Source organism: Rhea pennata, chromosome 4 (genome assembly GCF_028389875.1).
Source record: "Rhea pennata isolate bPtePen1 chromosome 4, bPtePen1.pri, whole genome shotgun sequence".
Taxonomy (NCBI): domain Eukaryota; kingdom Metazoa; phylum Chordata; class Aves; order Rheiformes; family Rheidae; genus Rhea; species Rhea pennata.
In genome coordinates, this window is record NC_084666.1 from 56166615 (window position 1) to 56181589 (window position 14975).

The 14975-nt window shown below is 40.4% G+C and overlaps 1 protein-coding gene across 1 annotated transcript; it reads left to right on the forward strand.

Moving 5' to 3' along the window:
- Positions 1 to 347: 347 nt before the first annotated feature.
- On the forward strand, positions 348 to 12574 carry PGRMC2 (progesterone receptor membrane component 2). The gene is made up of 3 exons (XM_062573977.1): positions 348 to 729; positions 10425 to 10580; positions 11351 to 12574. Exons 1-3 carry the CDS (start codon positions 363 to 365, stop codon positions 11446 to 11448), a joined length of 621 nt encoding a protein of 206 aa, XP_062429961.1. The 5' UTR covers positions 348 to 362; the 3' UTR covers positions 11449 to 12574.
- The last annotated feature ends 2401 nt before the right edge of the window (positions 12575 to 14975 follow it).

Here is a 14975-nt window from a genome sequence, read left to right on the forward strand (position 1 = left end):
CGCGCCACCTGCCGCGACCGTTGAGCGACCGGTGCGGCGGTTACGCCGCGCGCGCGGACCCTGCCGCCCTTAACCGCCAACGGCGCGCGGGCGGGGGAGGGCGTCGCGGGGGGGGAGGGCAGGCGGCGCGCGCGCGGCCGCTCGCCGTCTCGCGAGCAGAGGGCCGTTGGGCGGGCGGGGCAGAGCGGGGCGGGGCCGCTCGCCCGCGGGGCGCGAGCGTGCCGGGGGCGGTGTCTCCCCGCGCGGGCCCTATGGGGAGCGGGGAGCGGCGGCGGCGGGCGGAGCGCGCCGGGCCGCCTGGCGTCTCCCCGCGGCCCCGGCTGGGCGGAGCCGGCGGTCGGGCAGGCGCTGGCCTGGCAGTGATGGCGGACGATGGGGATGGCAAGCTAAGGACTGAGGGGAGCGGCGGCCTCGGGGAGGCGGGCGCGGGGGAGCCGCCGGCCGGCGCGGCGGCGGCGGCGGTGGCGGGCGGCGAGATGCTGCTGAACGTGGGGCTGCTGGCGCTGGTGCTGCTGGCGGCCTACCGGCTGTACCTGCGCTGGGGCAAGCGGAGCGGGCCGGGGGGCGCGGCCCAGCAGAGCCAGGCCGCCGCGCTGCCGCGCATGAAGCGGCGGGATTTCTCCCTGGAGCAGCTGCGCGAGTTCGACGGGGCCCGCAACCCCCGCATCCTGCTGGCTGTCAACGGCAAAGTCTTCGACGTGACCAAAGGCAGCAAGTTCTACGGGCCCGGTGAGCGCCCGGCCGGCGGCGGCGGGGCGGGACGGAGTGGGACGGGGGCCCCTGGCGAAAGCCGCCGCGTTTCTGCGCTCGCCTCCCTCCGGCCCTCGGCTGGGGGTGAGCGCGGGCGGCGCCGGCGAGGGCGGCGGAGCCGCTGCGGCAGCGGAGCCGCTGCGGCAGCCGCGCCGCGCCCGCGGCTCCCCGCGGCGCCGGCGGCCTGGCCCGCGCCCCTGCGGCGCACCGCGGCGCCGCGACCTGGCCCTGCGCGCCGAGGTCCGCAGCCGCTCAGCAGCCCGGCTTGCTTGGGCCGTAACTGCAGTTTTCGGCGGGCGATCCAAGACGGGCCTCTGTCCATGTTGAGGATTTTGTCGTGCATCCAGTTTTCCATTTGTCTAAATTTGGACGTGCGGGATTTAATTTTTTTTTCTCTGTCTCTTCTAGTAGGTTTCCCAAGTGCAGCTGAGCAATGCTTCCTTCATCCTAGTTCTTATGGTTCAGGAAAGAATAAAGCAAGCTGATTATATGGCATTTGCACCTTTAAATAAGTAGAGTATAAATTTTGATCTGGATAGAGGCTAACGGGAGAGTTTAGGGACTGATACGTTGGTACCACTTAGAAGTGTGCAGAAATCAACCTCATCTCTTATATAGAAAGATGGACAATACACTTCTTTGGATCTGAAAAGCATGCTTCAAAAGCAACGTTGGGTTTCCATAGTCACACTGTGGATTGTTTATTGCAAGAAAATATGCTGTGGTTTCATAGTGTTCTTAATAACAAGGTGGATATGTTACTAGTAAGCATTGTGTTCAAATCTGATGCCAACGGAAATGAGAGTTATGACTGCTAATAATTTTCTTGCTTAAACAATGGTGGTTTGGAAAACTTGATCCAATCAAATCACACAGGCGTTTTCATAGTAGGTGTGACAAGTGTTTTTGTAGGAGGGGTGGAAGAGAGAAGGGATAGTTTCCCCTCCCCCCAGTACTTTAAGATCTTTTTTAACAATGTGTGGGTTACTAAAAGGAGAACACAAAACTGAAGTGTTATAAGTCTCTGGTTCTTACCAGGAGAGTGGCAAGCAGCTGTACAGTTGTACTAGGCTGGTACTTATTAACTGTTGTTACCCTCAATGTAAAGTTTGTGATACCATCTCTGCTATCAGTTACAGAAATTCAGACTGCCATGATGGAATCAAAACGTTTTTCTGACGGAGTATTGTAAAAATTCAGACTGCCATCTGAACTACCTTGTTGTACCTTGTCTTTGTTTATTGGCCAGTAAAGCTGAGCAATTACAGTCTGGTAGGCTGCAGTTTTCATGACACTTAAATGGGTTAATTCTCTTGTCTCTCTTGTTTTAGGGATTTTTTTAAACTGAGATCTCTTCTGACAGGTAGTGAATATGCTGCATGAAACTTAAACATCACTTAGATCAGTTAGTTGACAGTTTGCTTCATAAAATACTCCATGAAATAATTTAGGACCATCGTCTAAATTAAAATCCCTCTGTGCATGAGACATAAATTTTTAGACTCTCCACTATAGTATCATCATTGGTTCTCATCCTCAACCTCTGGAGACATGTTACTGTGAAGAAACTAAAGCTCTATAGTCTAGGACATCAGACTGCTTTTTGATAACTGGCAGCAGCTGGTTTCCCTTAAGCAGTGATTTCAGCTTTTTGTGGAGAGGGACAAAGTCACTTTTTTACACTGTAGTGAAAGGCAACCTTTTTATAACAGAACTGACATAATTTTTGTCTTTCAGATTTTATGAACTGTGAGCATCAGAATAGTGATGCTTAACTTGAAACAGATTTTTTTCTGTAAGTTAAGTGCATAGCATGTGTGATTTCTAGCACAGGTATGATTTTTGAATCAAGCTGAGCATGGTTTGGCTGTGCAGAGACATGTCAGAAAGTATTTTCTTGCAACCATTTTCTGGCTTTTTAAAAAAAGGGAGGGTGGATAGTAGATGCTTTGCAGGTCTTAAAAAAACTAAAGAGCGTTAAATGGAAAAGTCTTCTACAGGTGGCTCAGAACTTTTCAGAAAGACTTCACTCAGTAGCCACATGCCTAGAGAACTTCCCTCATTAATTTTACACCTTATAGCTGGAGTATTGAGAGAAGTGCAAAGCATACCAACAGAGTCCTGGCTAAATTCTGTTTAACAGAAGAAAGTTGAGTGTAGTGGCTTTGCTGGCAGCACATGCTTGGACTGTGAAACGTTTGTACTTTAAGGTACTGATGTGAAATAGTGCCTCAACTTTGAAGGTATTAGCAGCAAATAGCATTGGCTGAGGGCGTGTTGTCAGATCTTAAGTGTATGTTGACTGCTGTGTTAGTGTTGAATAACATGGCAGTCTCAGAAGGCTTATGATATTTTGAAAATTGAAGCCTGTTTCCCCCCCCCCCCCATAGTTTCCTCATTGTAACATTTTTCTGCTCAAAGCAGCAATATGGCTAAAAGTGACTCGAATTACCATCGAGTCCAGATTTTTGTCCAGCGGTGGAGAATCCATTACAGCCCCCAGCAAGCTTATAATTTTATGACCTCTCTTGTTTTTCAGTGTCAACATTTTTCATTTTTCTCTTATTGCTGTTTTAAGCCTTCAACAGTTTATGCCATTGGTATCCTAATAGTCTTTATGTCTAACACATTTCAAGTAAGAGTAAGAAAGTTCTATCACACTTCTAACTGTGCCTCCACGAATCACATTAACAGTTTCACTTACCTCACATTGAGTTCTTTACATACTTTGATTACCAAGTTTTTTCCCCATTTGATTTTTCCCAAGACAGCCGTCTGTCCTGCAGATATACCCTTTGTGTCAAGACTTTGCATTTCTTTGTATTAAATACCATCTCTGTTTGTGCCCAGATGAGTAAGTACTCTAGAATGCTTTGGTTCATAATTAATTTTAATTAATTACCATTTCCTTTCCTTTATCATCTGCAAACTCTGAAAGAAGAAAAACAAAACTAATACTGGCTCACTGTAAAATATAGCTTAGAACTAGAATTTTTAGGAATGTATTTTTGGGCAATTTCCCCATCTAGTCACATCTCATTATTCGGAGTCTAATGATCAGTATATTTAGTATGCTGCGTTGATTTTATATCCTTGTCACAAGAGATAGTTTTTTTGTTTTATTTACTGTAACATTTAATTTCATGTTTGCTTGGATCAAGATTCCTGGTAGTATATTGATTAATAGAAGAGTATAGTAGGAGCTAAATAACACTAGCAAATCTTAATATTTAGAGTTTAAATCGGCACGCTCATTTATAACCGTGTTGTAAACAGGGTTTGATTCCCTTGTCAAGTGCTTTGTGCCTTTGTGAAAAGTATATGGTTTTGAGCATGACAGAGCAAGATTATAGGCAATCCAGTGTATGCAACTGGTCCATGTCACTTCTTGCTATGTTCTTAATTTTTCATGATCTAAAAAAAAATCGATTTCCTGATTTTTCCCTTCCCCAGAATACATTGTCACTGTCAAGTCATTTCTCATTCTACTTTTATCCTTCAAAATGTCACTAAAATTTCCGCTTCTCCTTTTTGCCAAGAGGAATAGGTTAAGTAGTAATATTTTCTTGCATAAAAAATTTCCAACATTAGTTCGTTTTTCATGAGGGAAAAAAATGTTCTTTATTTTGTGTTCCTTATCCAATTGAGAACTACGTTTTTTTTCAATACTAAATACATTGAAAAAACTTGTAGTCAGAAGCTGTCATTTTCTCCATCATTCATATAAAAATAATCTGATGCTGCTAGACTTCCTTTTGAACTTACTGCTATAAACTGTACTGTTTCTCTCTTTATTTAAAAGTCCTTACTCTGAATGGTACGTATGCTTTTTAGCATTTCCTTTACTAGTATGTGCTTAGGGTGAAATGTTGTAGGGGGGACATTCTGTCTGGAGAGTTCTGTGAAGTATGGCCTTAACTTAAAAACACAACAGGCTGAGGGTTTATAGATAAGTGTGGAGGATAAGATGGGGCAGGAGGAAAATGCTTCCTGTAAAGTGTGAATCTTCTGTGCTTTTTTGATGTTTGTCAGCTCTGTGGTGTCTGTGCAATGGAGAGGTGTCTCACTTGGGGACTCCGCTTTTCAAAGAAACAGTGTTTCTGGATGGTCAGTCAGGTCTCTGTTTTTTAACTTGAATATATTTCTTAAAACCCAGACAGTTGTGTGTCTGATAAAAGAAAGGCTATGTCTGTTCAGGTGAGCCCCTAGTTTCTGCTTAAATCCTTCAAGTTCCAGTCATCTGAACTGCGAAGGACCTGATCAAGCAAGTATGCTCAAGCGTGGTTACAATGAGATTGTGACATTATTGTTAATGACATACAGACAAAGTTAAATCCAGCACAAAGTGGTGTAGCTATCTTCATTTTGTCAGAAGCCCAGTTGGCATTGCTTGCCTTATGGAATAATCCAGTGATCAGAGCACTTCTAGATCCTACATCTCCCTTTAGTGAGGTCCTCCTCAAGTTGGCAGTTGTCTTCAGGAATCTCCTGACTACTGACTTTTGACTACTACTGACTACTACAGGCTCTTCTGGCAGCACTCGCTGTCTGCCGCTTTAGTTGAAATTGGGTCATTGGTTCTTGCACTGTTTCATAGGGTAAAAAAGGAAGCAAGCAAAAGTGAGAGGCAGGCTCTCCAGCCTTGTGCCTAAGAAGGAAGATTTAGAACCCTCTTTTTAAGCAGTTGTTGTTTCAGCATGTAGTCTTTGTGGTTCTCTCCCGAGTTACACATTGTACAAAAAGTAGGGGTGCTTGATTGAGCTATATCTCTTCCTTTCATATAAATCTGGAGCTGTACAGTTAAAATTATGTCACTGAATTCTGAGAGATAAATGTTATTAGAAAGCTTCTGCTTTCAAGCTGTGTCCCAAAATGGCTTTGTCTAATTTGTCGCTTTTTCCTTCCTTCTTTTTTTTTTTTTAAAAAAAAAAAAAAAAAAGGAGGGGGGGGCAACACTAAAAAAACACGTGTCAGTATTCAAATAAAAAAGTTTAAACAGATAGTGGATTTTTTTTTCTGATTGAGTGGAAAAGGTGGATGACATGGTAGAATAATGCAGCTATCAATAATTTGGTGGCCCTTCTGCCTTTGTTCCTTTTAACTTGCATTAAAAGAGAGATTAGTCTTTATTCTTGTCTTCAGCGTAAGGTATTTTTTCAATGTATTTACAAGCCCCAGGTGAAAATGGGCATTACTTCCAGTGGCCGTACTTAGCACACAGATGCAGAGAACATTGGTTTGCATGTTTGATGATTGCCTAGTGGTGTTTCTTGTCTACTTCCAGCATCTGAAGCTGGTTTAAAATTGAACCTTCTTAGCCTTTGTGGCTTCTTCAAAGAATACGCATCGATCTTACTAGGATTAATATAATTCTTACAGTAATACTTCATTAGATGTAAAGGCAGTGTGCAACTGTTCTAATACAGGCGCGATTGCCTGTATTGACAGTTGAATCAAAAATTTGGTGTGTAGTGGTCAGCTTCAGTAGTGGTCTTGGAACAACAGTCTGTCCTGCAAAGCTAGTATATAAGCCAAAATGGTCAGATATACTGACTGATACATTGGTCAAACTAGTTGAACTGAAATTGAAACACTTACAGGCTTTAGTGTTTAACTTTTTTTTCCTCCCTGCTGTTTTTTAATATGTGTAAACAAGAGAAATTAAAGACAACTATTTGAGAACCAGAACAGGGCTTGCAGATATGGGAATTCTGTTCCTGATGGCAGGAATTGAAGAGGTATTTTTATTGGCAAAAGAGTCTTTGATTTTTCTCAGTTCTTAAGCTACTCTGTTCAGTTGTGAATAAAAATGAATGTCAAATGAAAACACTATTTAAAAATCGTCAAGAATGCCATGTTTTTTAATTAGATCCTGAAACAAAGTGCAGAATAATCTATGTTTTTTGGTGTATGAGCAGGTGCTGGGTAGCAACAGTCCCGACTCCGAGGGCTTTTTACAGGGAACAAAGCAGAAGTGTATAAACATGGTGCTGTGTGTGTGTGGAGATGTGTAGACAGATATTGAAAGTCTTGATATGAATTTGTTTGAATTGGTTTGAATTTAAGCTAAAACAAAGCTTAAATAATGAACTGTTTAAATATGCAAAAGCAATGATGGAAAGAAGGATTCTTTTTGGAGCAAAGTTTTCCTTGATGAAAGCCTAAGGTAAGGCTCATAACTAAGTGTAGCCAAGTAACAAATAGCAGAAGTATGTTTTAATGTATTTGATGCTTCTCTGACTTCCCTTCTGTTGCTGTAAGATGTGAAATAGGTGTGGGAAGATAATTTTTTTTTACAATAAATAAGTTAGTATTGAACAGCTTATTTGGGGTCATAGCAAAGGAAGCCTACTGAAATTTTGGATGGAGTCTTGATTCTCACTGGATTAAAAATTGATTTAGTATACATACCTATGATACTGATATCTCTTTTTACAATCTCTTTGGTATGTATATCAGTGGTGTAATCAATAATTTAGAACAGGAGCCAGTCTAAAGAGGTAAGCAAACAAAAGGAAATAAAAGAAGGATGAAAGGTAGGACTTCCAGACTAAATTGCATCTGATCATAACAGAAATCCGTGGAAGTACTTTTAGGATTGCTGTAGCATTTGCACAACAGGATAATGTTCTTGAATTCTATTTTCATCTTACAATTGATTCTTCTTTCCTAGATGATTCTTCAAGTGCAGGGGAATCTGATCTGCAGAGTGTCTTAAAGACTCTTGCAGCAGAATTTATATAAAAGCCAGTCTAATAAATAACAAACTGGGGTTACAGCAAAAAACTGTGCCTGCAAAAATTGGCCCTTTAAAAATTAACTGTATATTCTGTATGAGTGCAAAATATTGTATTTAATTTCTGAGTAAAGTATCCAGAATGGGATCTTTAAATCTTGCAGAAGTGGATTGCTCATACTGAGATCTCTGAATTTCTGCTTTAGCTGTCCTATGGCAAAGGTGAAGACAGGTTGGCACATTTTTCCCCCCTTCTTGTTTTAGAATCATAATTCAACATTTTGCCTTTTAGTAAAGGACGACAGTATGGGTGGCACATCCTTAAATTACATTTGCAGAGCCGAAGTTTTAAGATGCTGTCTGTTAAGTATGTGGGCTGTTTTTTACTAGTCAGCATTCTGTTGAATATATGGACTTGGCTTGATGGTTTCTCTGTAATTCCTGCATACTTCTGTACTAAGCATATGAGAATACTAATATTTAGAAGCAGTTTTAGAAAAGCCCCAAGATGTTCCATAATATTTGCAGAAATTTTGCATCATAATGCAAACCGACAAATTCTAAAGGCATTCATTCATGCTTTCAACTAAGTATGTTACTGAGATGAAATGGTTTTCAGGGTTTGATCCTGATCATGTAATTCTCTTTTTAATACAAATAATTGGGATCAAGCTGGTGGACCAGGAGGTGGCATCTCAGCAGTTGATGTAAAACTACATAAAATACTATATACAGAGTTGGTGGGAGCTGGGGGAAAATACAGTCCTCTAATTCATGTTAGCCAGAATTTTGAAAGCCTGTTACTCAAATACCTAGTAATGTTTATGGAAACATTTTTTTAATATATATTTTTTTAACACTTTAGGGTAAGGAGAAGTCTGGGACGAAACACTGTTGACAAGAAGGTTAGGTAGCAATTTATTGTTAGGGATCTGCTGATTAAGTATGTGTGGTCTTGGTGAGAATACTTATGGCTTTCTGATCCTGTGTTCTTAATTCGGAACATGAAAAAGTAGATCACTTAAACGATAGCTGTCTTGGAGTAAAGCAAGACTTTGTTTGAAGAAGCTCCATATTATGATGCAAATAGTGGACACCACTATCTTTTACCCCATTTTAGCAGGAGTAAATGAGCAGGCTAAATGAATAGATTCAGTATCTTGGTATAAGGTCAGTTGCAGTCTCTGAATGCTTTTTTTCAAATGAAAATCTAATTCAGGATGCAGATAGAAAAAACAGAGTTTACAGGCTTTTTGACTTTGATTCTATTGAGTGCACAAATGGAGTCCCTGATCACTGAGGTGGTTATTGTGTATGCCGGTCCTGGAGCTAAATGGCTGAAGAATAAGCACAGAGAAGTTGTTAATCATTATGCTTGTCTCTCTTATGGCCAGTCATTTGCAAGCTTTCAGTTGATAGCTCTCTCTCAAATGTGTACTTGTTAAATTTCGCTTTTAAATCAGTTGGTTTATTTCCAGAGAGACAAGGGGATTGTTTTTGGCATACAAGACGCTGTTTTGTTCTCAGGTTTAAGCATAGACAACTTAACACTGGCAAGCAGTCTGGGGTGGAGAGATTACACCAATTCTGGTGAGGACATAGTTTCTTCTAATCCACATGGCACTCAGGTTCCCCACCTCGGAAGTTCTTCCGGCTGCATTCAGCCTCTGTCTCAGCCCTGCAGTGAATGCTGCCAAGAGCAGATAGGAGCGGTGGCTGGAACACGCGGCTTGGGAGCAAGCCAGCCTCCCTGAGCGACTCCCCGTGGCTCATCCTGGTGCAGAAGAGGTCCGAGGTGCTACAGTAGGCAAGAGAGAGGGTGAAGGACAGTGTTGTTCCCACTTACTTTGGTTCATTCTTGCCCATGGGTGCTGCCTTTTCTTCAGGCTGATGGCCACTGTCTTGAGAGGTAAGCCAGAGAGGAGTTCTGGCCTATTTATCTTCATTTAGTGACCCCTCTTTGTTATGCCCTGGGTGTTTCCCTGCACTTTACTGCTGCAGTTAGTGCAGACATTTGTGGTTTTTTTCTTTTTTCTTTCTTTTTTTTTTTTTCTTTTCAAGTTACATTAAAGTATTTGTTTTTAGGTCAAGAAAATTTAAAATAACAATATGCTTGGAGCTCTTTAGACTGACTAAATTTGGGAAAGCTAGTTAACGACCTCATCCTGAAGTCACTGGTTTACTAATCATGCTACTCTCTCTGTAGCAATATTTATTTGACAGGCTATGCTCAAAATTTCATTAGCATATTTGTGCTGCTTTGGGCCAGACAAAACGCACAAAGTAGTTATTTTGAATTTCTAACAAACAGATTTGCACTGTTTTCCAAGAATAATACAGGACAGGTGCATGGATGAGCTGCTGCCCTAAAAAAAAAATGGGGAAAGCCAATCACAAGGTAACTTCACAGCAGTAAGAAATGCATCAAAGATGTATTGTCTGTCATATATGTAGAAAGATATGATTGTTCTGTAAGTAAAATGATATTTTTAACTATCATTTTAAGTTCTATTAATTGATAAAATTTAATAGATTGCTAATTAAGGTATCTATACAACTCAGTTCTATTTATGCCTGTCTTTCTTACAAACATTTTGTGTTTTGTTCAATAGAAGCAAGTTTCTTTTGAACTCCAGCCTCTAGTCCCTTTGGAATTTGCATCAACTGACTTGCATCAAATGACAGGGGTTTCTCCAGATATCTATTGAGGACTATTTTCCTGGTTCTGCTTCCCTCAGCAGACTTGCCTCCTAGTGATATTTAAGATTAAATTGCAGTTTTGTTGAATGTTGAACAGCTGTGCTGTTGAAACTACTGCTGTTCCTATCACTGAACTATGGGATTTTTAATGTATGGCTTCAGCAGACTATAAAGAAGTGAGAGATCAGTGACCATAAACAAAGACTTGAAGGTATCAATTTTGTCTTTTTGTTTTCAGAGGGTCCATATGGAATATTTGCTGGCAGAGATGCCTCCAGGGGACTAGCAACTTTCTGTCTAGATAAAGATGCACTCAGAGATGAATATGATGACCTATCGGACTTAAATGCTGTACAGATGGAAAGTGTTAGAGAGTGGGAAATGCAATTTAAAGGTAATTTCTTAAATTAGCAGAACATCCTAAGTTTAAGGAACTACTGTTCACAAAAAAGACTAATTTGGGCTTGGGGCATCTTTTAAAGAAGTATTAACTTTGCTGTGCAATAACTTTAATAATGTTTAACTTTCTTAGGAAGAAGCCAAGGATTTGAGGCCTTTCTTCTTTGGAAAGGATTTCATTAAACTTCATTATGGCTTTTCCATCCTTTCAGCTTTATATGAAAAAGCTGTGCTGTGCTCTTAGCTATTTCAGTGTAGATTCACTCTTGAATATTAGTTAGCTCAGTCTCTGGAATTCTTGCTCACAAGTTGTTGTTGGCTTTGAATTCCATTGAATTACGATTAGGACTTAAAGAGTTGTTTTGGTGTGAAGCGTTGAATGAGTTCATCTTGAAATAATTTTTAAAAGGCGCAGAAGTATGTCTTTGGAGGGAGGGGGAACATTTTCTCACTTTAATTGAAATCAAAACAGGTTGAGGGAATTTGTGCTGGGTTTGAGGAGAATTTTCAGCCACTGGGTAATAAAGTTTCACTGACTAGCAGTGGGAGAATTGAAATGAAGTACTGAGAGTAGATAAGGTAGTAAGCAGAAATGGTATCAGGACTGTTTCAGGAGGCTGAGCTTGCTGAAAAAAAATTGCCGTTGATTTCAGTGATTCGGATTCAGAACCTTAGTGTGCAGGGGAAGAGCAATTTTCAGCAGTGCAGACCAACTAGCAAATGCAGCTGTATTTGACTGTAATGGAATCGTAAAATCTCTTTCAGAAAAATACGACTACGTAGGTAGACTCCTAAAACCAGGGGAAGAACCATCAGAATATACAGATGAGGAAGATACCAAGGATCACACTAAACAGGAATGAACTTTGTAAACAACCAAAGTCAGGGGCCTTCGGAACTGCAACCTCTTATTCCCCATCATAGAATGTCCTGCATCTTTGGGTACAGTTCATCTGCTGCGAAAAACATTCAACAGGTTTTGTACAAGGAAAATAACATACTCACAAATGAAGATTTGAATACTAGACATTATTTGTGCTGCCAAACTTTTCTGTTGCAGTGTATTTGTAATGTCTGGTAAGGCTTCATTAAAGAAGAGGGGCCAGGGTTTAAAGGCAAAAACGCTATTCCTTTTTATCAGTAAGCTGAAGCCTTCAAATAGAATATATATTACAAGCTCTCTAAAGACCTAAGTCTTCAAGCTCAGTGAAAGATTTGAATCTTGTTTCATGTGTGTCTTTTCCTTCAGCATTAAAGAAAGGTGTACTCATGTACATCAGTATCAGTAGGTTAGACTACTGAAACTGGTGTTAAAATGTGAATTTCCAATTTTGTTTTGTATGTGGGCGTTAGTAGCCCTGGCAGAATACTTCAGCTCTCCAAGAGAAGCCCATGTAGATTAGGATGGGGTTAAAATTTGTCCCTTTCTCAAAAGGATTGGGTAAAACTGTTTTCTTTGCAACAACTATTATCTGAAGCCTGCCTCCTCCCTCCTGCCCTTTCCTGTCCTCTAAATCAAATCAAATATTAATTGTGCCTTATTTCACTTACATAGACTTGAATTGTTTTAAGGGAAAGCCCCCAGAATGTGGCTTCATAGTCACTACAAGCAGCATTGAGACTGAAGTTAGAATGTTCTGTTGACTGGAAAACCTTGATATCATTCTGTGTATAGAATGTAAAAGAGGAATACTCAGTGTTACTGCCATATGTTAATACTACATATACTTAAATTAGCATTGTGATGGCCAAACGCATACTCCCATGCTTCTTTTTAAGTAATAAAAAAAGTAAAAAATAAAAAAGTCACTCTTCCTCCTCTTCCAGAAGCTGCCTAACTTTTGGGAGCACAGCCTTCACACCCCTGTAGAGTGAAGGGGCTGCGCGCGTGTGTATGTGTGCGTGTCTGTCTGAATGCAAGACTTGGGATTGTTTCTGCAGATATTGTAAATATGAGTACCATTTTAATAAAGCATGTACAATACCAAATGTGCTGTCAGACTTTATGTAGCAGCTGTTGAGCAGAGCTAGAATATCATGGAATACTAAGGGAAAAAGCTTTTAGATATGAAACATCTACTCTCAATATGATGTACAGCTCTACTGTTATTTTTCCTTTAAAGAAGTCCCACCTTTTGAGGAACCCTGAAGATTTACTCAGGTAAGCTGTATTTAGAAGTAAATAAACCTATGCCAATGGATTTATGGTGAAAAAATTAAAGGCAGAAATGTTTTAGGAAATAGCATAAGGTAGAGTAAAATGAGTTTGTTCTGTGTTATCTATGCTATTGGAACCAGTTATTAGGTATTACGTTGCTTAATACTGATTGCACAAGAACTTTGTTGGCAGTATGCACCAAAATTACAGTCAAAGATGACAACTAGTTTCCAAAGGCTTTTTTGACTTACAGATTGAAACTGTAGCATTAATAGAGTGTCTGCAGAAATGCAGAAGTAAAGAAAAGCACTCAGTAATGGAAGTACAAAGAATTTGGGAAAAGGGAAGAGCAGGTAAACATGATTTGTTGTAAGGGACTACCACCATCTTCCACTTCAGCAGTCTTTCCTCTAAAACGCCAGGCCAGCCTCTAGCCAAGTGGGAAGAGCAAAGAGTGAAGAATGTTGGTACAGCTTGTCTGAATGGAAATGAAATCCAAATTTCCATTCTTCTGAAAATACTTATCACCCTTCACAGTTACTAGACATACAAAATGCATAATTTCAGGACATGCAAATGCAGCTATCCCAGTTGCTTTAAAAAAAACAGGGTCTTATTTGAGGAAAAACATGCAATCTATGTATGTGGGGATTTTGTTTTCTTTTTTATGCATTCTGTAGATGAATTTTGACTTCCATAAGATATTTTGATTGCTTAGTTACAAAGTCTGTTAGGGCTGGGGGGACAGGAGGTTACAATAGCATTCAATTTCAAACACTTCTTGCGGCAGAACATTGGAGATGATACACACATACATCACTAACACTGTAGAAATGTCACTGTCTATTTTGCTAAAACTGTAACAACTATACTATTAAGTTCACAGCTTACAGCTTTATGGCTTATATTTGTAACTCTGCTTGCAGATTTCACCTGTGATAAGTAACAGATTTCTGTATATACATTCTGTTGAACTGTAACCTGTTAAATTCTGGGAACCACTTCCTTTTTACTACTATTTGACTGAAATAGTTTTATGTTGATGTATATGAAACACTTAAAATAATCCTCCTTTGAATCACTTGTAAATCACACGCCCTATGTGTGTTAAATTATCTCCCCTGCAGATACAAGTTTGAAATAGTCTATTAAAGCAGAAGAAATACCAGAACTGTAGCTCCTGCCACAAAAGCTATGTTACACTTGTGGATTTTTTTACAGGCTGAACAGCGCAGTTAGGTATGCGGATATTCGGTTACTCACGTTCAGTGAAGCACTGGTATCTACTTAGGTCACATCCTTATTAACTGAGCATTAACTCAGTGCCCAAACTTGTGTTTGCACTTTAACACTGTAAAAAGCACCTGCTAATAATGCACCTCTGCTGAAATTCTGGACATGTTAGTGTAGCAACCACAAAAAAGACAGTGTCATCAATGGAACAGTGAAAGCAACCGTAAGGTCACGAGCAGCTTTCCGACAGAGGATAGTAGCTAGCAGTGCTCGGGCACTAGCTCTCTACCTGGATGTTTCACGGGTGATTTTGTTTCGACTACAACTTTCTTTGTAAAAGAACGCATTACATTCCATTTAAAGTACACCTTTCGTTTTTAGCTTTGATCCAGCTCTTGAGCCTCATCATAGCACCAAGATGGGTCTAGCTGTGAAGCAGGAAAAGACGACTTACGCACCTATCAAATAGGAAAACCAGATGTTTTAGTTTTTTTTTCTCTCTCAGGTTTCCACCAAAAAAAAAAAAAAAAGACTGTTGTGTTACAAAGTCACAGCTGGAAGGTCTTAGCAGCAGCAGTAGTTGGGAGTTAATCTGCTCCTTACTCCTTACAGCCACATCTAGCATAGCTCTAGCTTTAGCTAAGTATCTTGCTTCTGTCTGCTTTATGTAGAAACTTCCCACTGGAGAAAGAAGAGTTCTGCATATGCTAGGACTTGCTAGCTCAAGTGCAGCCTCTTCCTTTCCCTTGTTCAGTCCTTTCCCTTGCCTGTTCAGTCTGAAGTTACATACCTTGTTTTGGTTTTCCAAACCTTTTTTTTTTTTTTTTTTTTTTTTTTTTTTTTTTTATTAAGAAGAACAGTGCTTTACCATTTAAGATTAGTTGAGTAGAAAAGTGATCAGATGGTTGGTTGGTTGGTTGTTTCCCCCCCCTTTAAAGCTACAGTTAATGGTAATTGTGAAGAATATTGAACAAAATTCATTTTACAGCACTAGTACGT

What these genes read in the sequence shown, in the direction of transcription:
- PGRMC2 (XM_062573977.1), top strand. Translation starts at nt 363, where the DNA reads ATGGCGGACGATGGGGATGGCAAGCTAAGGACTGAGGGGAGCGGCGGC. An exon ending in CAGCAAGTTCTACGGGCCCG is followed by an intron (nt 730 to 10,424) that starts GTGAGCGCCCGG and finishes TTTTGTTTTCAG; the next exon opens with AGGGTCCATATGGAATATTT. An exon ending in GTGGGAAATGCAATTTAAAG is followed by an intron (nt 10,581 to 11,350) that starts GTAATTTCTTAA and finishes AATCTCTTTCAG; the next exon opens with AAAAATACGACTACGTAGGT.